This window comes from Saccoglossus kowalevskii, chromosome 19 (assembly GCF_978046115.1).
Source record: "Saccoglossus kowalevskii chromosome 19, keSacKowa6.1, whole genome shotgun sequence".
In the NCBI taxonomy this organism is placed as follows: Eukaryota; Metazoa; Hemichordata; class Enteropneusta; family Harrimaniidae; genus Saccoglossus; species Saccoglossus kowalevskii.
This window is the reverse complement of record NC_140659.1, coordinates 21,670,505-21,695,790: the sequence shown is the minus strand read 5'-3', so window position 1 is coordinate 21,695,790 and position 25,286 is coordinate 21,670,505. Positions and strand designations below refer to the sequence as shown.

General features: G+C 35.6%; 1 protein-coding gene across 2 annotated transcripts; it reads right to left on the bottom strand.

Moving 5' to 3' along the window:
- Positions 1-359: 359 nt before the first annotated feature.
- LOC100367577 (protein transport protein Sec24C-like) lies at positions 360-25,286 on the bottom strand. 2 transcript variants are annotated; one of them, XM_085494055.1, is made up of 19 exons: positions 24,638-25,286; positions 18,527-18,692; positions 17,551-18,144; positions 17,352-17,405; positions 13,751-13,862; positions 13,355-13,482; positions 12,953-13,091; positions 11,957-12,072; positions 11,421-11,545; positions 10,763-10,954; positions 8,726-8,819; positions 8,090-8,206; positions 7,642-7,812; positions 6,188-6,430; positions 5,221-5,359; positions 4,212-4,330; positions 3,433-3,612; positions 3,046-3,327; positions 360-2,804 (listed from the first exon to the last, which is right to left on the bottom strand). In XM_085494055.1, exons 1-19 carry the CDS (start codon positions 24,961-24,963, stop codon positions 2,664-2,666), a joined length of 3,438 nt encoding a protein of 1,145 aa, XP_085350181.1. In that variant the 5' UTR covers positions 24,964-25,286; the 3' UTR covers positions 360-2,663. The 2 variants fall into 2 exon arrangements, with proteins under 2 accessions (XP_085350181.1, XP_002736034.2); XM_002735988.4 differs by lacking the exon at positions 17,352-17,405.

Below are 25,286 nucleotides of genomic sequence, written 5' to 3'. Positions count from 1 at the left end.
CACTGACATCTTATACAAGGCTCATTATTTCATTCATTCTTGTTTTATCAAAATACGAGAAAAAATTAAACCTTAAATATTCACAATTTAAAATTAGCAACAAATACTGAAATGCCAAGATTGTCATGTGCACTACATGGTGTATAATAAAAGTTCTAATGTTTATACAGCACATTCTATTTGAAAGAAGATATATTGCTTCCTCTGAAGATAAAGAATCTTGTACTTTGATTCTCTTCTGAGATATAAAGTTCTCTCAGTCTGTGACGTCACAAGAGCGTACATACTATACATATTGTCAGATACGCACATGCATCAAATGCAAGAAAACATCACAAATGAATGGGACTTGTAACAAATTTAGTTTAATCATACTTTTTATTTAACAAGTACAATAAAACAGATTTTTATGAAGAGTAAACAGAAAGAAAGTTACTCTTTTGGCAAAAATAAAATAAAATTTGTGATTTAAAGATGCATTATGGACAAGAACAAGTCATTTTTATTATTGTTGTTGTTTGATACTGTATATTAATGAATACGTAACATTACAATTTATCATAAACTGAAAAGTGTCCCTGTAGCATACATCAGTGTATTCATTCAATGAAACAAAGACTCTTTAATAAGCAAACGCACTGGTCGTTTTGGTACATACAATAACATTCACTGCGCATATGTATTTGTGATTTTAAAATTTTTCATCCAATGAATACTGTTGTATTGCAAACGCATTTTTTAGTTCATGACGAATCATAATACAATCTGGTCTACAATGTAGAATATCGAACAACAAAATTAAAAACTACATTTAGGTCCATATTGAATCTTTAGAAAAGCAAGAAAACAATTTTGGGGCCGCGAGAAAAAAACTACAGTAAAATCAGATTTCTCACGTCTAGTAAAAACACTTGTACAGGTGAGAGCAGCACCTTTCTGCGACCAAATTTCTCCGATATGTTGGGAGAAACTCCGCAAATAATGAATTATCAATTGTATTAACATGACTCAACAGAGAAGAAAAAACAAACAAATATTCTCTTTGAATACATGCATACTTTATCAACTTTTAAAAATATTGTCTATTTTATTTTTATCTTGAGAAAAGTAGGGAATATTTGATTTGCGACCCCCACACTATAATTACCCGGTAGTATATTAATAGAATATCAACGTCCTGCAAAGCATCATGGGACTATGCCAGGCTCCACTGTAATATTACAGATTGAGAACTAGCATTAATTTCAATTGATTTTAAATAAAAAAGAAAGCTTATTTCCATTAACAAAAATGTACACCCCCCCCTCGCCCCTCCACTTTTTTTGCAAGCTTCAGCAAACGTATTGTTTTACCACTTTCACCACCTTGATTGGTTGAGTTCTTTTTATGAAAAGACGAAAATAAAAAATTATTGGATTAAAATTTATAGCTGGTTTGGTTCAGAATAAACAAGTTTAGAAAAAATAAGAACGGGAAAAAAAACAAAGAAATATTTGAACCAACACAACAACGGGAAATTACTGGTGGTGATATAGAGTTTACTATGATTAACAGAGTGCATTATGGTTAATTGAAACAGCAGTTCTTTTTAAAATAGTATTAAGACAAGTGTTAGTTTAAACAGTCATTGTCCATGGCATGATGAAATTCATGAAAATCACCAACACTTAGTATATTATGTGCTTAACATAAATAACACCAGTTCATCTATGGTCAAAATTAGACAGATTTTAATGATGCAGTATAAACGCGATGCAATTTTGGGTTATGAGTACACCTATTAGAGATGCATACAGCTCTAATAAAGCAAATACAGTATTTGAAAATGAAAATCACATACTAATAAAATAGACTATTTTTTGTTATGATGGTCAATTTTGATGAAGTAAGGGTATCTTAATGCCATATTCCCCACTGAAAGACAGGTAATTGGATATTGAGCTATAACGAAGGAAATTTCAAAATCATGCCTTTCACACGAGATCTCGCAGTGAACAAAAAATCATCTATCTATGGAGTCGCACAGAATGTAGATGTATCGTCATAACAACGCATGACTATTCGCTATATGCACAATTATGAGGAGACTGTCACTGTCACACAATCCGATTTCACATCACCATGGATACAGTCACTTCACTGAAAACAATCTGATGCCACATCGCCATGGATACAGTCACTTCACTGAAAACAATCTGATGCCACATCGCCATGCAGGATCATATTTTACACGCAAGCAGCTGATCCGATGTTACAACATAATCATAGTCTTTTACATTGCAAAAACTTTATGGTTATGTCACTCATTAAAGAGTAAGGACACAAAAGCAGCAGGGTTCGCGAAAAAGCAGGCAAACCAATAAACTGGGAATCATAGAAAAATGAACATTTTCATCCAATAAGCGTATTAGAATGTACAATGCTTTAGAATAATTAATATGGGTTCAAAGGTCAACGTATTGAAATATGTAAATATACTTCTATAAACGTTTACTTAGTATACATTACAATGACAGTAAAATCGCTTTCATTGCTTCCTGGTGGTGACAAAAAAATCAAGCCGATATTAGTTGTTTTTTGTCATCATAGTTTCTATGACAACCAGCAGTGCCACAACTAAACCAGCGAGTCAAAGCACATTTCTCATTGTACAAATTCCAGTTTTAGTTCAACATGTTACGTATTTCTTTATGCATGTGACATAGGTAGTCTACGTATGACGCACCACCGTTGAATCCTTTGTCTTCGCACAGGAAGTGTTTGAACCAAGGCTCTAGAGTGTCACGCTGCCTCACAAATGTCAACTACAAATAAAAAACAAACAAAAAAACAAGTTTATTTCAACAGTAAAAAAAATATTGAATTAACTTTTAAAGCATTTCTATGTTTCATGAAATCTAAAATCTGACTGTACGAGATCACCTATAGAGGGCGCTAATCAGACTAATTTGATCCATATAAGCATATTAATTTCACATTCAAGAAACATATCAGGATAGATCAGGTGAATTTGCCATGGTAACAGTCATAATGACGACCACTTACCTTCATGTACCGCTGCCGTTCTTTGCGTACTTGTTCTACGATACCCCTCACCCTTATAGATGTGGGATTGTCGAGTTGAAGAAGTTTGCCCGAGTCAATATCAATTTGGGCCGGTGATTGGACAGAGAAGACATTTTGTACCCAATCAGGATTAACATGCAATCCAATCCATATATACATAGAGATGCCGTTCTCCAGAAGGTAGACGCCATCTTCTTGTAATTTATCGACAGTGCATCGTGTAGACACCGGCAAATTTGTAGCTTCTAAATCTAAATTATGCTGAAATGTGAATGAAATAAATATCATTTAGTTGTCATGATAATGAAAAACTACTCTACAAACAATGAATATCATTTAATTCGGTGAAAGGTGGTACCCACTTACCAATGGAAGTAATCGTGGATAGAAATAGACATGTGATGAAGCCACGTCCATTGCATTGACAGACTGCATTAACCAACTCCTATCATCTGTAGTGATATCAGATCCACCTGACAGTGCATCACTCTTAATTAAACTGTTTGAATACAGTGGGAGTAACTTCATACATTCTGGTAGTATTAACTACAAACAAAAATGTACAGTTAGTATGTGCACAGTTTTTTACGCTGCGAGTTGGAAACACGAATGATTGGTGCACTGTGACTTTGCGCATCTAAATCTGTACTACCTTCCAGTTTGTTGACCTCACACAATATGCGCAAAAGAAATAAACGCACAATTTGAGAGTGATGAATTACAGACAAGACAAAATAACACCAACGATTTATAAGACAAAGATCTCATGAGAACTAAACTCGTAGCTTGTAAGAGTGATCGCAATCTGTGTACATTACTAAAAGGAATAGCTAACCAATTGTTTCATAGAATGCAGTGAACGCTTGGAAAGGTACAACTGTGCAAGAAATGAAAGTTTATCTCGGCATTCAATAAAGCTAGCATAACACGCTTGCGGACAAACAACGATCGGAGATTAATCATTTCTTTCACAGACTCACTAATTTGCATTACAATTACAAGAAATATACAGGGTAGATTTGTCTTGCAATTGTGATCATCTCGCAAGTCGCGCGACTTCAATTTGTGCGAGATCTGCATCATATAGCCCATAGTTACATGCCATTATGTTATACATACTTGACAAAACTTATTTTTCAGCTTACCTGTCCAGGAGATGAGGGGCTAGCACAATTTTTTCTGTAGCATGTGAGTATGGTAGCACATTGATTGATTATTACTTCTCTAATTGCTTTGGGTGTAGCATGAATCACTTGATCAAGAGCTGCGAATGAAACAACATTTATAAGAACTTCAAAATCTAGTGTGGTAAATTGAGAAATGACTATAAACAGAAATGGTTATTACATGCTGGAGACACTAATGTGGACATATAATAAACAAGCAACCAGTCGGCCGAGACAGCTCCACTGTTAGCAATGCACATTTCAATTAAAGAACTGAAAATATCATTAGAGAATGAACAATATGTACAGTATCAAAGCAATTGGGCTTGCTGCTTTTAACAAGAATTCAAAAATATCACTTTTCACCAAAAATATTCATCAAAATTAGATATTGAAGATATCATCACGAAATGAACAAATCTGAGAGAGGTTCACATGTAGTAGCTATATATGTAATATCAAAGCAATCAGATTTGTGGTTTTTAACAAGTAGTCAAAAATGTCACTTTACACCAAAAATTACAAAAATATTCACCAAAATTAGAGAATTAAACAAATCTAATAGAGGTCTACCAAAAGTACAACAACAAGTATCAAATCATTCAGGCTTGTAGTTTTCAAGAAGAAGTCACAAAAGTAAAAAGTTGACACTGACGACGACGGACAATCACTCATATAATAAGCTCTGCTCCGCTTGACAATTTATCATGGCTTCCAGTCGGCCATACTAGATCAAATCATATTGTTTTCCTGTAACCCAATTGCCATGAAAATACTATTAGCTAAATATGACAACAAAAGTGGCTGCAAGTGATTGGATCATCAAGAAAACGTGTCTCCAAATAACAGATTGCAGGAATTACACTGCAAGAAAAGTATAGAATACCGAAAACTCGACTCAGATTTGTTTTGGATGGTTTTCATTGGATATCAGTACTTTTATTATTAAATAAAACAACGTATGTCATGTGACATGATGTATACTTACATTGTTTTGCAATCAAGTTAAGTATGGAGTCCATTTCACAACTTCTGAACATGTCCGCCATTTGATTACAACAATTCAATGATAAGTTATGTATCCTAAGACGACGCTGCCCTCGAATAGTCGTATATAGCAGTGCAATCTGTCATGAAATGGAACATTATATAAGGAGTGTGACCAGATCTCGGCATTCGTAGACTTCACATACAGAAAAATGCCAAAATGATAATGAAATTTAAACTTGTACAATACTTTAGCCATGCTTCATGTTTTTTTTTTTGATTGAGAACTTTCAGTACAGCATCTTCATCGACGACCTCGTTTTTTTTTGAAATTATCTGGCAAGCTATAAATGGCAGTAGAAGAGCCATGCTATTAAATTTTTTTCAAGAATGTCTGAATTGGGAGAGCTATAAATATTTTTTGACTTGTGGTAGGTAAGTGGAGTGGCCACTCGGCTTAGCAAGTGCTGCATCTGTATAATATGTATATATAATATACATCCAATCCATGATTTGCTTTTTAGTATGAATGTTGCATGTGATCTGATGCACAGATTATTTTCTTAAGTCATGTACAATTGAGGTTCCCACAGCGGGAGGATCGTCACCTGCACACGCGTGGGAATTGAGTCCCAACTGACGATAACAACACATGCTAAAATGCAAAGGCTCATGGGTAGACGCTTGGTGTAAACAATGACATGCAATGGCCATCTGAGGCATGCGCAGGTGACGACTTCCCCGCTGTGGGAACCTCAATTGTATATGACTTAAGAAAATAATAATTAACATTAGAAGCAATGAGAGAAAAACATAGCAAGATAAAGTTATCCCACAGAAAGAAACAATTGTACATTTACAAACAACAGGAAAAATTTTCATTTTGAGCATATTAATCATAAAAATGGTTAAAATAAGAATATTAGAATGAACTTCCTACATGTAAATACAAAACACTGTCAACAAACCTGGATAAAGGCCCCCGATTCTTCCTGTAATTTATCGTCATGTTTAATTTCCACATCAATGGCTTTGTCACAATCGATCGATGCTAGTTCAACATCAGTGGTGTTACTCATATATAGATTACCATGGAATGAAGTCGGTCGAATTCCTGTACTTGTACGTACTCTCATTATGGCATCAAATGCAATGGGTCGCTCTATGTCGCGTGTTAAATCGAAAAGAAATCTTTCACCATCCGATGCCGCCTACGGAAATGAGAAATAATTAAAATATACAAAAATGTCAACAGTTTTCCTCTGTTGTTGGTTTCAACGCTGATATCGCAAATTGCAGTTTCTTATGATTGCATTCAAACGAAGGATATTAAAAAGCATGGTTGAATCATCTAGTCATTTTAAAATCGCAGTAAAAAGCACATTTTCGTTAATCAACTGTGAGACCCATATCAATCAGGTTATGGTGATGAAATATTTAAATAAAATGAAAGTCTGTGGTACATCAGCTATTGTGAGTACCAGGGAAGAAACACTGAATATTAATTTTTAAAACAAGCAGCCTATCGGCTGAGATAGCTCCGCTGTTAGCAATGCACATTTCAATTAAAGAACTGAAGACATCATTAGAAAATGAACAATATGTATAAAATCAAAGCAATCGGACTTACAGTTTTTAACAAGAAGTCGAAAATATCACTTTTTACCAAAAATTACAAAAATATTCACCAAAATTAGAGAATTGAAGATATCATCACAAAATGAACAAATCTGAGAAAGGTCTACATTTAGTATCTATACATGTAATATCAAAGCAATTGAACTATTGGTTTTTAACAAGAAGTCGAAAATATCACTTTTTACCAAAAATTACAAAAATATTCACCAAAATTAGAGAATTGAAGATATCATCACAAAATGAACAAATCTGAGAGAGGTCCACATGTAGTACCTATATATGTAATATCAAAGCAATTGCACTTGCGGTTTTTAACAAGAAGTCAAAAATATCACTTTTTACCCAAAATGACAAAAATATTCACCAAAATTAGAGAATTGAAGATATCAACATGAAATGAACAAACCTAAGAGAGGTCTACCCAAGGTACATATACACCAAGTATCAAAGCATTCAGGCTTGTAGTTTTCAAGAAGAAGTCGAAAAAGTAAAACATTGACACGGACAACGACGGACAATCACTCATATGATAAGCTCTGCTCGACTTTGTCGACAGCGGAGCTAATAAAATGGTGTTAATGAGAAACCCATGATAGCAATAAAGATATTATGATATCAGGCATTTGAAATCACATGCATAAAGTGCCTATCTCCATGGAGTGATAAAATACAGGACATGTCAAACATGCATATCATTAATTAAACACACCACCAACGTTCATTCATTGGTTACAACAATTAAAAAAATCCTAGCTAATTACACCAAATTCAAATCAAAACTTACCGTAAAGTAATTATATTTAAAACATTGTCCGCCTGTAATTGTACAAACTTGACCAATAGTAGCAAGATCCAAATACGCATTGGGGAATAAAAACATATCTACACTACACCCAGCTGCCACACAATTCTGAGCTACTTTGCTGTAATATGTGGTTTGTGGTTGTAAAACAAGCTGTAAGAGAAAAGAAAAAGAAATTAGGAGAATTAAATATTTCACTAGAAAGTGATATCCAATCATAAGGCACCATCAAAGAACATATGACCCTTATTAGTCAATTACAATTGTTTTTACTACAAAAAAAATTGAAAATCTGTATTTTGTTCCTAAAAAGCACATCTCGCTAATACAAATGTAGATATGCAAAAAGATCAAAAATGTTGGAACATTTATCATATTATCCAATTAAGAGGCTTGTTACAAAAGCACTTTAGTATCAACAGCCAATTACCTTTTCTTTGTCTGAGCCTAATAATTTTCTATCATCTCTGTTTTTTAATCTCCCTGGAGCCTCCGCAATCGGCAAAGAAGAGTGGAAGATAAAAATTTTACCCGCACAGTCCGCAGCCTAAGATAGAACACATAACATAATCAGGTGATTACATCGGAGGATACAAGAATGCAATTCTTATTATCCCTCGGTAACTGAAGTCAAAATTGTCATCAGTGGTTTCGCATTATGGGTATATGTAATATAAATATTAATGTTTCTGTTGTGTTGATACATTTCAGGTACATATGAAGTTTAAATAATTTAAATGTAGTAGTTGTTACATAACTGTATATTATTCAGAAACTTTGTAATGACATGACAAAGCAATCTTAATATATTAAATTTAATAAACGGATAGAAATTCTCATTCCATGCAAGTTTTTCATTCACAGAAATCGATTGGGTCGCAAAGAATGTATGAATAACATGGATACAGCAATCTAACAGCCGTTTGGCTAACCAAATATTTTGGGGATTAGTAAAACTCACTTATAGCATCACTGTCTATGGCTACTTGTCTTGTGTCAATGATCAAACGCAATATATTCAAGATTATCTCATTTGCATATTTAGGAAGTCATGTGACATTCTCACCTTCAATGCTGCGAGTCCTGCCTCTATAACTGGACCGAGCATAGTTTCCGTTTCCCTGGTGTCTCTGAACATCACTGGTATCTGTTCAAGTAAGCTGTTGCACAAAAGCAATAAACAAACATATATTGAAGCTCAGACATTATTGGTCTCCAAACAATGTTTGATAAGTTGGCGTAGCAACGGCCTAGATGACTTTGTACAACCTCAAAATTCTACCCATTTTGATACTGGGTATTCTGGAAGGAGGGAGTGAATATTGCCGTCAATTCAGAGTCCTCTAATGGATATCCCATTGTAAGTGTGACAACTTACAATACAACTTTCTAGGGACTATTGTATGAAATATTTGACGGTCTAAATTTGTGCACATTGTGAGAAAGGATTCTCTGGGATTATTTTTGGAATCTATTCGACTTGAACGGTAATCAAAAGCATCAGCAAAGAAAATTAGAACATAAAATAAAATGGTAAGCCGAAACAATTGCTCGCACTGAGACATGCCGAAACAATGGCTCGCATTGAGACATGCCGAAACAATTGCTAGCATTGAGACATGCCGAAACAATTGCTAGCATTGAGACATGCCGAAACAATTGCTAGCATTGAGACATGTCGAAACAATTGCTAGCATTGAGACATGCCGAAACAATTGCTCGCATTGAGACATGCCGAAACAATGGCTCGCACTGAGACATGCCAAAACAATTGCTAGCATTGAGACATGTCGAAACAATTGCTCGCACTGAGACATGCCGAAACAATGGCTTGCATTGAGACATGCCGAAACAATTGCTAGCATTGAGACATGCCGAAACAATTGCTCGCATTGAGACATGCCAAAACAATTGCTAGCATTGAGACATGCCAAAACAATTGCTAGCATTGAGACATGCCAAAACAATTGCTTGCATTGAGACATGCCAAAACAATTGCTTGCACTGAGACATGCCAAAACAATTGCTTGCATTGAGACATGCCAAAACAATTGCTTGCATTGAGACATGCCAAAACAATTGCTTGCATTGAGACATGCCAAAACAATTGCTTGCATTGAGACATGCCAAAACAATTGCTAGCATTGAGACATGCCAAAACAATTGCTAGCATTGAGACATGCCAAAACAATTGCTAGCATTGAGACATGCCAAAACAATTGCTAGCATTGAGACATGCCAAAACAATTGCTAGCATTGAGACATGCCGAAACAATTGCTCACATTGAGACATGCCAAAACAATTGCTCACATTGAGACATACCAAAACAATTGCTAGCATTGAGACATGCCAAAACAATTGCTAGCATTGAGACATGCCAAAACAATTGCTCACATTGAGACATGCCAAAACAATTGCTCACATTGAGACATACCAAAACAATTGCTAGCATTGAGACATGCCGAAACAATTGCTCGCATTGAGACATGCCAAACAATTGCTAGCATTGAGACATGCCAAACAATTGCTAGCATTGAGACATGCCAAAACAATTGCTCACATTGAGACATGCCAAAACAATTGCTAGCATTGAGACATGCCGAAACAATTGCTCGCATTGAGACATGCCAAACAATTGCTAGCATTGAGACATGCCAATACAATTGCTAGCATTGAGACATGCCAAAACAATTGCTCACATTGAGACATGCCAAAACAATTGCTAGCATTGAGACATGCCAAACAATTGCTCACATTGAGACATGCCAAAACAATTGCTCACATTGAGACATGCTGAAAAATGTTGGAATTAGGGTGGAGCTACATCACAGAACGTTCTATATTGCTGAGACAAGTACCACTATACCTATATTTCTAAGGGCCATGTGCGAGCTGCTGTGAAACGCCGGTCGAAGAGTCTGAAAACAGCCGAAAAGGAAAAGCGCAAACTCCCAAGAATTTGAATGCTGAAATTTATTTTTATGTAATATCAAGTACTATCACTCAAAATATTTGTCTTTTTCAATTATGTACTCTATTTCTCAAATTATTCTTAAAAATCAGACTATAAACACATATTAATAAAAGTTACCAGGGACTTACCTATCTATTACTAACTTGGCTTCTGACAATTTAACTAGGAAACCATCTAATAGTGGCATAAATACATCATTTATATCAGAAACAACCAACATTTGAGGCTGAGCTAATGCACCATTCAGATTGTAGAAATGTAAAGTTTTGTCGTAAGTCACAAACCCAACACGAATTGATGATTCTTCTTGATCCGTTTCCCTGGAGATGAATAATAAAAATTGTTGACATTAACCTTTGTTGTGAATTGTATTAACAATCAGAAAATTCAAGATTGCTGCTTCAAAATATGTTGCCATAGAAACAAAAAAGTTAGTGATCCAAGACGAACTAATCAAATCATACTGTAAATACTTTATTTCCACTTGGAATTTATTTTCGCTGAAGAGATGATTCAGAGAAAATAAAACATAGTGAATGTACCTTTTTTCCTATATTTTACATTCAACTCATCAAAAGTCAATGAAAACAAATTCCATACAAAACACCCAAAAAGCATTTTCAGTGAAAATTAATTCCAGCGAAAATTAAGTATTTTACAGTACATAAAGAGAATAGACTGCAAGTAGTAACCTCGTCATACTGATAAACATACACATAAATAAGATTATCAATTTTTCAACTTACTTAGGTAGACAAATACAAGATCATGAGATTTTCAACTTACTTAGGTAGCCTTTCTAATAAATTATGAAGTTGATGACAAAGTAATGGCACCATTCCATTCTTTACACTATTATACGTTACATCAATCATAAAAATAAACGCTGGTGGATTTGGTAATTTATTATTCTGAAAAACAAAATAATGTAACAGTACAAAATGATAAACCAACAAGACAATCTTGACCAATGGCAGAGTTTGAGACAGAATGGCAAGCTGTCTCAAACTCATTGAAATCATGCCTCTTGAAAGAGTACCGCTAGTTAACTATACTACGATGAATCACTTGTTTGTAACGATAATACCGAACTTGTTCTATTAGTAGCGATGACTTAAGGTGAATGACAAAGGTTAACAATAAATGTAATATTTTTTTTACATGCACTTTTACTAGAGCACATACAGCATATGCTAGTTATCCATGCATGGTACTGTAACTGGTTGATGTGACAAATGTCCATTTGATAAGCCAATGTTATTCACCGGATTGGCTCACATCAGTCAGGTGATTGGCTAGTTTACATCATGTGACATACTCACCTTGCAATAATCAGTTGTAGCTACAAACTCATAAGAACCTAATGAAAGTTCAGGTCTGTCATAATAGTCTAGTCTTCTACCCATGTGATCTAAATGTTGGAAAAACTCTGGTGGCACTGAAAATACAAACAAATACAAGTCAATTGATTTTGTGTGTGTACAAGTAGAGGTGCACTTTAACAAACAATGAATACTATATTGACATCTGCAATACATAGCGACAAGAAAAATATCCCTGAACACTCAATTTTAAGACATTTATCTGAAAGATTGCCCTATGCAATGTTTTGAAAAATGGGTCATATTTTGGGAGATAACCAGAACCAAAATATCGCAATGGGCAAGGTTTTGGTACTTCTTTCTTAAAATTTTTTGTATAATTAAACGTTCACATCTGCCATCAACATAGATCAGTTAGATCTTACAATACTTCGCACACTTACTTAATAATTCGCACACCCCCCAAAAAACATTGAACATATTCTATATACTGGTACTGTGTTTAAAAAAGATTTCCATTTTTATCCTTTTAATTGGCACACTAACTTTCTATATGCAAAGCATAGCACACTAATTAGTTTTGTCAAGTGATCCGGTGATCCCTACCTGGTATATAGTAATGACAATTTCTACAAAACGTAAACTTCTTTTTTACGCACGACATAACTACTGACATATAGCCGGAGAAAAAATGCTTTAAAGCAATGCATATAAAATCAAAGAAATTCCTCAATCAATATGGATTAATTAGAAAGCACTGACTCCAGTGGTATTTTGTTTATAGTTGAACACTCATTACTCCCACACATGTACAAGGATGCCATGCGTTAACCGATGATTGGATAGCTGGTTGACCCCCGTACAAGTCCACCAGATGGGCAGACATTTCACTTCAAATTTCCCATTGCTGCAGAGCTGCAGTTCAAACAGAACACGGGATCTATGACTTAGCTGGACTAAATCATTCTAGTTTAGGGAGGTACACGTTATACATACCTTCAGTGATGCAATTACAGAAGTTACACTGGAACCTTCTACCCCCATCAATGAATTGCATAAATGGACACATGTAGGCTTTACACCTGTTGCAGCGAATAGGACCGTTGGCGCCGTTATCAACGACAGGAGGTGAGGACTGCAAACAAACATGGAATATTAACAATCAGTGGGCGATGCGTTTACAAATCAATTTCACTCGTATGGAAGGTTCACTCCCTTGTACATTTATTTTAATTAATATTTTGAACCAAATAAATATACTCTAATAGGCGAGAGGGTTTGATCAAAATTTTTAGAAAAATGTGGGTTTATTTTGTGAAAGTTGACAAAAGTTGACATGCCCATGATAAGGGTCAAATTTTCAATTTCGATCGTCCACTACTCTAATAACGTACTTACCTCATTGGGTTTTACTTCAGCAAACGGCGTGATAACTAAACCCAGCGGTACTTGTGATTGCTTTAACATGTCTTGAGTACACGGAATATTATACACAGTGGCTCGAACAAACCTAGGACTGCAGTTACCTAAACAATATAATAGCAATCAGTCAATCATAGTCATTGATAAAATATTGATAAGCTGCTAGGTGGCATGATATTGGGCTCCTTAACCTCAATGTAAACTGCCTGACGTACAACATGAAATAATATGAACTCCCTAGCTATAAGTATATTATGAACACCTGAGATACAAGAATAATGTGAACTCCCTAGCCAAATTGCATATATGACAAATGTTGCTTTGATAGTACCAAATGAAATTATTTTTTTGGGGGTAGAATTATTTATATACCTTGATCAACAACCCTGAAGTCTGTGGTCACCAATGGTGGTACCTGGCCACGTTGATTTGTTGTAAAAGGCTGGTTACCATGGGTACGTCTGTCATCTTCAATGACCTGAATCTGATGGGGAAGAAAAATAAAACAGGTTTTGTGTGTTAGTGTTGTTGATGGGAGCAAAGAAAATGTACAGGATTCAGTATTCCTCAAAATTTACTTATCGTCACTAACAAACAACCAATGAATGAAATCATTCAACCATCAAAATCAGTAAATTAATGTTAAATCAATGTTAAATCAATGAATAAATTAATGTTTTAATTGCAGCTGATGATATTACTACTGATTAGCATAATTTTATGAGACAAATTTTCATCAATATTTTGTGGAATAATTTTTTTGTAATAATCTTTGAAATGTTGCAGGGCCGAAAATATAACTGGGTTCGCAACGTATGGAGTCGTTATGACAACTTTCAATAATCAAATGCCACAATTTAAAACAGCAAAAATTGAGCAGTATATAGTATCTTGCATATTTTCAATTGAATACGAGTACTAAATATAGTCCAGTTGTGTTCATTTTTTTTTGAAAACATAAATAGTACAGTTCTGCTCAGTTGTATGTTATTTTTTTGGATCTGGATCAAAATTATTATTTTTACAGACATTAAGTAACTGTGAAGTCATCAGATTGTAGTAATACAGAAATAAATAACAAGAATTTAGTGAAACCTAGAGCATTTTATACAACAAGGCCCAATGATAGGAGCACACATAGTTTTATCAGTGCTACCAGGATACAGGATATCGATGGACAAAATGTAGCACCAGTATAATTCAAGTAATTCCCTCAGAAATAAACCTCACTGAGCAAGGTCAAGTACTACATCACAAGCAGGCACCAATATTTTGCAAGTAAATAGAAAACCTTATCCTCCCGACCATCACCTGGCACCATGCTGTGTTCTCCCCAGTGAGAGCTAAACTGCATATGATAAACAGTAGCCAATCACATAACAGATAGATGAGCATTTATACAAGTCATCTGTAGTCTTCTTTATGGCTAATTTGGTTACCATAGTAACAGTTACTATGACAAAAACATTTCGTAGCCTTGTCCAAAATTTTACTGTTTCAGACATGGGGAGAACACAAATAATACTATAAAATCAGGCAGTTATTTAGAGAAACGGAGGGAATGCAAGAAGGAGTAAACACCAAAATAGAAGTGTAAATTTGCAGTGAAATAGAGAAAGAGGATAGTGACAATTTTTTTTAAAGCTTTCTACGATGAGTGACTGACTTATCTGTACAATGTAGAACTCACGTCCACATACTGAATATTTTGTTAGGAGAATTATCAATGTATGATATATAATTTTTTAATATGAACAAATCTGGAGGTGTTGTTTGAACTATGTTTACAAGAATTAAACAAGATGAATGTTTTCTCATCACTGGATACAATTCAATCGTTACATATCTCATGTATGGTTTTTTCACTTATGTCACTGCTATTGTAATGAAATAATGTACAATAATTCTAAACAAATAGACAATCTGAGCCAAACCTGTGTACAGTGACCATCCAAAGAATGTCATTAAAATGGTCATTATAGACAGATGGCCCTTACATGGAGGTTTGATAATTATTTTTTTTATGGATTACCATCTCGTACATTTGTCCAGAAAAATAATGAGATGGCATTGTTGCAACAAAAACACATTTGTTTATTTGAGTAAATTACAACAAGTTTTGTCTTGAGGAAATTGAAAATTTGTCCTTATAAATGCAATGCCAATTATTATTTTAATCTCTAAACAAAAGCGAACCTGGACAAATATTGCTGAAAGAGTGATCACATAGGACTATACTGTAAGCAGGTTGTCTTTATACATGTGTATAGGTGGTCACTAACACTGTCACAGGTTTTGACTGTAGATAAAAAGAATTCCTGTATAGTAGTGTAGTGAGAGGAAATCACAGGCTACTAATACAATGACGTACATGTACATGTACTATTTTTGGCATTCACTAAATCCCTTACTATATATGCACATACTTGCATATATACCCATGTTCCTCTGTTGTACGTAATACTACAGATTTTTTTTGGTTTGTATCAATATGTAAAGTCTAATTTGTTTATTATCTGGACTTGAGTTTTAATTTCTCATGAAGAATGGAGAGTCTGATTTCTGGAGTACATTATACCCAAAATGCACTCTAATGAGCCAACCTAGAGAAATACGAGTCTGTGAATGTCAGTATTTAATGTAAAAGTCACCGAATTTGTTAAAAACACGCAAACCCAAATGTTGAATTTTACACAAGATTGTGAAGTGAAGGACGAGCAGAATGAATCATGTTTGTATTATGGGACAGTTTAATTGCTGTTTAAAGACTAAATTAAATCAAAATTGAACAAAATAACCCTAAAAAATTAATGAAATAGTCTGCGATTCAAAGTAACAAACAATTTTGCTTAAACTAAAAGTAATTTTGTTTTACAAAGTCATCCCAGTTTTAGCCGCATCGACTACGGGTAACTTTGTTTTTCTTAACCAATTTTAAACTTCCTCAGCCACTCCACAAATCGAGAGACATGAAAAAAAATAAGGTTTTCCTGATGTTTATTTCAAATTTCTGTGATGACCATTTTCACAAAAGAAATTCATGAATTTAAATTACTTTTAACCAATGGTGATAAAATCTGAAATGAAATTGACAATTCGCAAAGCCCAGACATACTCGGCCTGGGAGTAACTATTACTCGTAGACTAATTTATGATATTTCTAGAAAATTATGCTGAACCCCTTTTGCAATTTTATAAAATTCACAAGTCTTGGACAACCATAAAATTCTGTAGCGATGACATGTTACTGGGTTAGACACCATGACTTACATAAAGTTCAGTTTATCCACACTATCTAATGAATAAATCACAGGAATCAAAATCGTATATTTTTGTAGTTCAAAATACCGGTAATATTTACGCAAACCAGTACTCAAACAGTTGTGCTTACTAAGAATGATAACAGTGAAATCTACAAGCGTTGTATACTCTCCAATCAAAGTAGATTGGTAATGGTATTCACGAGTATTTTTTTTCAAATCAATGTAGGAGAAATTCCGGTTAAAGTTAGTCTAGCTTCGTAAAGCTTGTCAAATTTCACTCGTTTGGTGTTTTGGTTTTGTTCGTGCAGCCAGTATTTCTTTAGTTCTTGGTCGTTTCCTTAACTGAGTCATCGTAATGCAAGTTCACGTCATGTGACACAAAAAAGGCCCCTAATATTGATAAACAACGCCATGTGCTGAACTACATACAGTGACTTGAAGGTGTTAATGAAAATGTAAATAGCAGCTACTTCATGTTTGCAGTCATGTGATCAACTGTTTAGCATGTGTAAACTCTCGCACAGCTCAGAAATGTTATCCACTTGACCTTGACCGAGTGTAAGTAGAGCGTTCAGATATAATACAGCAGGTAGAACAATAATGAATGTTATGGAGTTTAAATTTGCCAGCATTTTTTGTTTTTAGTATTTCAATGTTTTTGGATAATGTGGAGAAGATTACCAGCATGCTTGAATTATTGCTGCCTTTACCTGATCAGCGCAGCCCTGGATATCGTTACCATGGCTACCTTGACTGCCTAAACGCTGCATGCAGGATGTAGAAGAGAACTTAATCAGTGAAGTTTTTTCTTAAAATGAATTACCGGTAAACTATTAAATGATAATACTGGCATTACTCCATCAATTAAGTACAGCCGAGTTAATGATTAATTTATTTATAATAACTTACTGGACTAGGCATCTGGTCAGGATCTAGTCTCCTCTGTGGTGCCTGCGTCTGCGGTTGCTGCATCATGCCAGCATGACTGGCAGCCATGCCAGCACTACCCATTGACATCGCAGCCCCAGCTGGCATTCCACCTCCCATACCAGGTGATGGCGGAGTGGAACCCGGTCCAACCATTCCGGCACCGGTTTGCTGGTAGCCATACCCCGGAGTAACACCTCCTGCCATAGGGGGACCAGACGACGGGGGACCAGACATTCCAGGCTGTCCCATATGGCCACTCGGAGGGCCAACCTGTTGCGTTCCCATGTAAGCACCACCACTAGGGGGAGGTCCCATACTTGGTGGGCCAGACATACTAGAAGGTGGGCCAGCCATACTTGGAGGAGCCATGCTGGCTGGTGCTTGCCCCATACTCGTAGGTTGTGGCCCCATATTAGTCGGTGGTGGCCCCATACTTTGATGTTGACTTGTTGCTGCCCAGTGTCCCGGCGCATTTGAACTTGGAACTGCACCCTGAGAGTATGGCTGATTAGTGGAGTAGCCAGCGTACGCATTCGGGGCCTGTGAAGTGTTAGATGGAGGCGGTGGGCCACGCTGCAAAAAAAAAAAAAATTCAGAAATTAATTACACATGCAGCTACATGAACCATAGCAGTGACCATGACCCAGTGATTACAATGAAGTGCATCCTTTCCAGCAAATCAGCAATATCAAAAATGTACCCACATTTTTCTAATAGGGTAGAAAAAAGCTGGGTCACAACTATTTTATATCACAGACCAATATAACCATTACAGAATACTCGGAAGAATAGAAAAGGTTTGATAATCACTTGAATATTATTAAAATGTTTATTACAAAATTGTGACTGTTCCTAAACTGAACCAAAAAGCATTTTCATATATCAAGTATGTGAAAAACATAAAATATAACTTTTGACATGCAAACAGACAATTCAATATAACAAAAGGACATACCATTTGTTGTTGACCGGTAGGCAAGGGTGGTTGACCGGAGATGGACAATTCACTCATCTGGGTTGGCAGCTGACTTGGTGCCGGTCCTCTTGATGGTTGTGAGGAAGCTGGAGGGACACCATATTGTGCTTGGGGGAGTCTTTGATTTGGTATTGATGTTGGAACCCTAAACGTAATATTTAAAACCAAAACCAAATGTTATTGATAACAATTTAAGAGAGTTGAAAATAGCATTTTTCACTAGAAATGACAAAACAATTCACTAAAATTAGAGAATTGAAGATATTGTGACAAAATAAGGTTGACTTCAGGTGTCTATATACATGTATAAAATATTGAAGTAATCAGACTAGTCATTTTTAAGAAGTCGAAAATAGTGTCTTTTTTACCTAAAAATGACAAAAATATTCATCAAGAGTTGTGATTTGAAGATATCATCCTGAAATGAACAAATCCAAAAAAGGTCCACCCAAGATACATATATTGTATCAAAGCAAGCAGACTTGACGTTTTCGAAAAGAATTCGTAAATATAAAGTTGACGACGTCTGAGAATCATAATTATAATTCGCAGCTTAATTTCTCCATGTTTAAAAATATCCTTATATTCATTTAGATTGCACATATTTGTTTTGTCATTCCTAGTTTCTGTAATTTTGTTTCTACTTTATTTCACTATGTTGCATGTTCCAATCCTATAAGTTGGACCATCTAACTTATAATAAAATAATCATTTTTTTTATTTATAATACTCTAGAAATTCGTCCACCTGGCAGGAGATTCGTTCACCTGGCCACATTCACTTTAAGAATTTTAGCTACACCTTTGTGTGGTTAAGCATCTTGTTCTTACTTTTTCTGCTTTGGAATCACCAATGAAAAGTAATGTTGTTCACAAAGACGTTTTGTTTTTTTAAATGCATATTGTTGCAACATACTGTTTTTGTGATAGTACAAGTACATGTAATACAGTAAGCACAGATGTTCTACAGCTTTGACATCCTCACTGTAGTGAATAAAACAACCTACTATTAACGCAACTTTAAACATTTGCAAGTACATTGTCCTCATAACTACCATTCTTCAACACAATGTTTAATTTAATCCTTCGAGAGCCATAGGTTTTCTCTGCACAATTTTAGAACATTTTTGCTTCTTTTTATGCATTTTTTATATTTATTTTGATAATTTAGGAAAAAATATTATAATTTTCTATTGTCTCAGGATGAAATCAACATTATGGAAAATTTATTAATGTATAAAATTTGTGAATTGCGACAAGTGTTAGCTTTGGCACGCATAAGGTTAATTTTCATCTTGTGAAATTGACTAAAATACACATTGAATAATTTTCTTGATTAACAAGGAATGCCTTTACTATTTAGCTACATTCAAACTTTATACTGTAAAATACTGGAATTAATTTTCACTGAAAATACATTTGACTGTTTTGTATTACCGGTAAGTTTATTTTAGCTGATTTTTGGAGAATAAGAGGTCAATGTAAAACTTATTTTGTTGGTTTTTATTTTCACTTATTTTATTCCTTTGGCAAAAAAAATTTAAGGATGTAGTAGACATAACAGTCACTATTTTATACTTTTTTTGTTTATTGTCTATTTTGGTGGCATTTGTCTATCTGCATGCAATGGATGTGTTTTCCACTCAAAGTAGTAACCAGTACACCCAAAAACGGCATTTTTAACAAAAAAGTTAGGATATGTGTTTATAACAGCAGACCGCTCACTTTGATTTCAGGATAATCGGCTTTGAGCGCAAACAATAAATATTGACCTAATTTGCATAAGTTGGCCTACTTAGCAACGGAAACAACGCACACACGCCCTGTCTCTGTGATCGTTCTATATTAGTACACCGTGTGTGACACATCAAAAAATTAGCGTTCCTTAAAATTGTTATCAGAATTATTATTAGAGAAGGAAGGAACAAAAAAGGAAGAATATGACTCCAATATCCGAAGAAGCAAAACTTCGTCTCAGAAAAAATAACATCGATCGCAGTTCGTAAAGTTCGGACTCCAACGATACTTCTGTGACGGTGCAACATTTATCTACATGTAGCTCAGAATTGAAAAACCAGAAAAAGTGTCAAGAAGTGCATAAGAAAGGAAATTATCATCACATGGTGACGATGATGGGGTGGCTGACGCAGATGGATCGCTGAGACTGATCGATGTCTACATTTTAAATAGCGAACTTTTTCGGCGCCATTGCGGTGCTCAAGTTGCAACGAAGAGATTTGACATTGGAGGAAGCCACACGGCACGACTGGGGACCCCACTTCCAAATTAAATGTTCAAATTCCGAATGTTATTTTTCCTCAGCCGAGAGAATTTTCACGTCTTTTGAAAAACAAGAAAAAGAGTTCCAAGTAAACAGGAAAATGGTGATCGCCGGAAGAGTGATCGGTAAAGGCCGACGTGTGATGGCAATATTTGCCAAGTACATGGGTTTACCGGCACCGATCCACCGGGGACCATATAAAAAACACGTCGTTGAAGTGGAAAACGGGGCCGAGAACGAACTTGAGAAGGAATTCGTAGAAGCGGCGTCAGTAGAGCTCCGACAAATAAAATTCAAATCAAGAAACGTTTCAATCACCTCACTCCTTATACGGATTGTCTCCGCCCAATTATGACGTCAAATGTTCAGAGCTGAACTGTACTGCATGTTTACTTCCTGCATGGAGCTCCATGATTCCTGTATACCAGGCAGGGTTATCTTTTCACAGGCCGGCTTCAAAGGTACTTTTTCACACGTTGTCCCAAACGACAAATTATTTATCACAACTAAATTTTAATATCCAGTAAGAAACTGAGATATAAATACAATTGAATAATCGTTACGCCAGTCCCGGTTGCCACTCGACCGAACAGCGAAACACATACTCTGTCGGATCGAGCTGTTTCTATCCCTCGTCTCCAGCTAGCATGCCTGCATCTACATTAACAAGGCACATTTCATTTTATTTTATTATATATATATATTTTTTTTTTTTCTAAGGGGGGTGACCGATATGATCGTTGTCAGCAACTTGGACATTGTGTAGAAAACACGCGGCGATTTACACTGATCACAGTTGGCCTACATTAAAAATTGCAGTAGCTGCCACAATAACCCCAGTCGTGCGGTTCCCGGTTACTAAGGAAGTAACCATAATCTCTCACTTATGTCCAGTCAATAAACAACCTTTGTATGCGCATAGGATTACGTAATTTATCTTTTGTAACTGTACAACGCTATTTCGATGAACGAGTCTCGCCAGTGCTTTGGAGCCTGTTTTACGTTGAATATCGACGATACGCTTGATCACTTTGTAACTTGAACCACACAATCTATAAAATAGAAGTATACCCTTCGCCCGAGTGTCACATTTTTTCTCAAACAACGTCCCAAACTGAAAATATTGGCCAGTTTGTTCAGTGGAAAGGTTATTTGCCGTTTCTGCCAAATGAAAACAGACTAATTAGTGAACTACATTATCGAGTACGCTGCGTTTCCTGGGTATCGCATTGGCTTGAAATTTGCACGGGCTGTTCTACCGAAAGTGTAAAACATGCGGGTGAGAGCGTTTTATCCTAACAATAATCGTTGGCGAGAAATCTTGTTATAAACTAAAAGTAAATTGAGTGTAATTCAGTGACCGCGGTCTAACATTTCAAGCTGGTCTCATGAAATAAACGCATCTCGCTGGGCAAAAATCTTGTCACCCGATTGGATGGGACACCCTGTGGTTAACATTACGATGTTTGTTACTCATCTAACTAGTTCCAGTTTCATGCAGTACTCGTTCTTTTAAAATAACATTTTTGTTTGTTTACTTAGCAGTCACGTGATAACCATTAAATTCTATCCAAAATTACCCAGAATTTCAGAAAGTGTGAGATAAGAGGTTTCATAAAATATATGGTTTACTATAGTTCAGGTCAATTCTTATATGAAAATATCAAGCCTAACTATAACATACTTGTTATGTCTACTACATCCTTAAATAAATTGCAAGTGAAAATAAAGTTCATTTTACAGTAACTGTGATTTTATATGTATTTTTATATAATTAAGTCAAGCAGAACATACACAGAGTTAGTTTTGGTAGATTTTACAATGCAAATTTTTTTTTATAGATCAACATCTTTATTCACTTCCACATTGGATCAACAGATTCAAGATGGTACATGTATAACATGTATAATATATACTAGTATACACGATTTGAGCCAAATTAACATTTTGCTGTACTGAGCGTGCTACTGCACGTTAATGTATCATGGGAAAAAACTTGCAAAATGGAAACTTACTAGATTAAGTAAATTTTTTGAAATGTTTTAATAATTCATGTACAAAACTTTTGCATCTATGTCATTCTAGCGAAATTGGGAGATACAGTATATGCAGAAAATTTCACCATAGAAACCAATACATCATTTAGAAAAGTAAAGAAGATCATTACCAATAGGACTTCATAAAGCAAACAATACTTTCTGTCGTTTTCTCTGTTCCACTCAACAGGGGAAGTCCTACAGTCAAGATCATGTAATATTGTACTTGTTGGCAATAGCTGCCTTTGCAGTAACGGTTTTCATAAACACAATATCGATTGGTGACAGTTTTGATGGTATGACGTTAACGAATTACGAAATATTCACTCTTGTTCAAAGCACTATACAAAAGTCAGAATTTAATAGGGTTGGGTGTTTTGATAAGTATTGGGGTTGGGTAGCCAATAAGAAACAATCTTATAAGTGGCTTGGTAATGACCCCAGTAATTTGGAACAAAACTGAATCCAGGTGAATCTTGAATATTTGACAATTCACACAATTCATACATGCGTAAGAGATTATCAACTAATATCAGGTGTTCGAAAAACAGGTAGATACACTTCACTGTTTGTATTATCCACATACTGAATCTGAGCAGATAATAGAGCTTATGAAGACACAAGTACATACTTAGTATGGTATTACCGTAACCAGTTTTACGAACAAGTGATATCAGACGATAACCTTTTTATCACATAACCAGCTCAAAATGTGTCAAATGACAGAAACTGTATTTATATGGAACCACACTTACGAATTATATGTGAATAAGGGACGACTTTTAAGCGTGTTGATGAACACGCATCCACGACACATCTCATGTGGTGACGTTAATTAAAACTAATTGATTTTTGTTTTCGCCCGGGTTCGAACCAGGGGCCTTTTGCGTGTGAGGCGAACGTGAACTACTACACTACGAAAACTTGTTACATGAAATCGCAAGAAATCAGTTAGGCTTCAAATGTAGTATTCGCAAGTTTTTGAAACTGCAAAATTGCAAGATTCTGTGATCAATTCACTATACTGTTAATTGTATTTTAGAGATGTGAGGAAAGCAACCAGCCTTGTAAGTTATTGTCATCTCACCACACAATACTGTCCCACAATTTGGTTTCTCAACATACCGGTACTGTTCGAGCATACAGATTGATGACGTTTATTGTGGATATCGTCACATTTAGTGTGATATTTAGTTATAGATATTTCACACTAATACGTCACTACTGTAAATGACATGCACAATGGTCATGTGATAATAGTCCAAATACAGGAATAATCTCAGACTGCTCATGTGAGGACATATTCTATCGAAGGTCATGTTGACCCAAGTGAAATTTTTACGGAAAGAGTTCCTTAAGGGCCCCTTACCCCTAACCTGAATCCTAACCCCAACACTCCAGCCCCCAATGTAAATCAATACAACCTTCCAAATAATTATAAATGACCCAAGGGCCAGGTTTTAGGATTAGAGTTATGAATGGGGGGGGGGGGGCTAAGGAACTCTTATCATGTTTACAACAGCACAATTTCATGATTCTCTCAATATTATTTAATTAAATAGGATTGGCTTTATGTATTGGGTCTTGTATTGGTAATGAACGAAGTCGGAAAATGAATGACTTGCAAAACCAAATTTGGGTTTCCTCTTTTCATTGATAATATAAAAATATGATATATATAATCATCTACAACAACATACCACATACAATAATGACCCTTTAATCTGGGGTTGAGTAATGGCAATACAGCCAGATTAAACAGGAAGTGACTGACCTTTGCTGTTGCTGTTGTCCGTAATATTGTTGTCCCTGACTGCTCGGTCCACCACTGTTTGTATACGGGCCGTTCTGATTCTGCTGGCCATGCATTGGTTGTCCTGTCGGTGGTGGTGGACCAGCATTGTAACCACCCATGGGTGCTTTACTTGGAGGTGGTTGACCCATCGCAGGTTTACCACTAAATGGAGTTCCATATTGATTCATTGACTGTTGCTGTTGTTGATATCCCATGCTGTGTCCAGAAACTGGAGGAGGGCCATAGTTTTGTCCACCAGGCGGCTGTCCATAGCCCATTGATTGTCCGGCTTGTGGATTATACATTGTGTAGTTTCTATTCGTTGTTGATGTTGAGATATGAAATCAGAGTATAGCGACGTAGGACGAACACAGTAGACAAACACAATCTGTCATATGTTACAATACCGGAACATGCGAGATCAAAATGGAACTCGGTACCGATGCTATCGTGCTTGATACTAGTCTGACACGACACAAACTCGCTAATCGCTTCAAGGTTGACACAATATGTTCCACGTTTCTTCTACCAACAACCTAAAGGTGATCGAAGTTCTATACACGACGCAAAACTGACGTAAATCGGGCAGATACTTATGCCACGTCGATTTCGGGTTCACGCAGGTGTA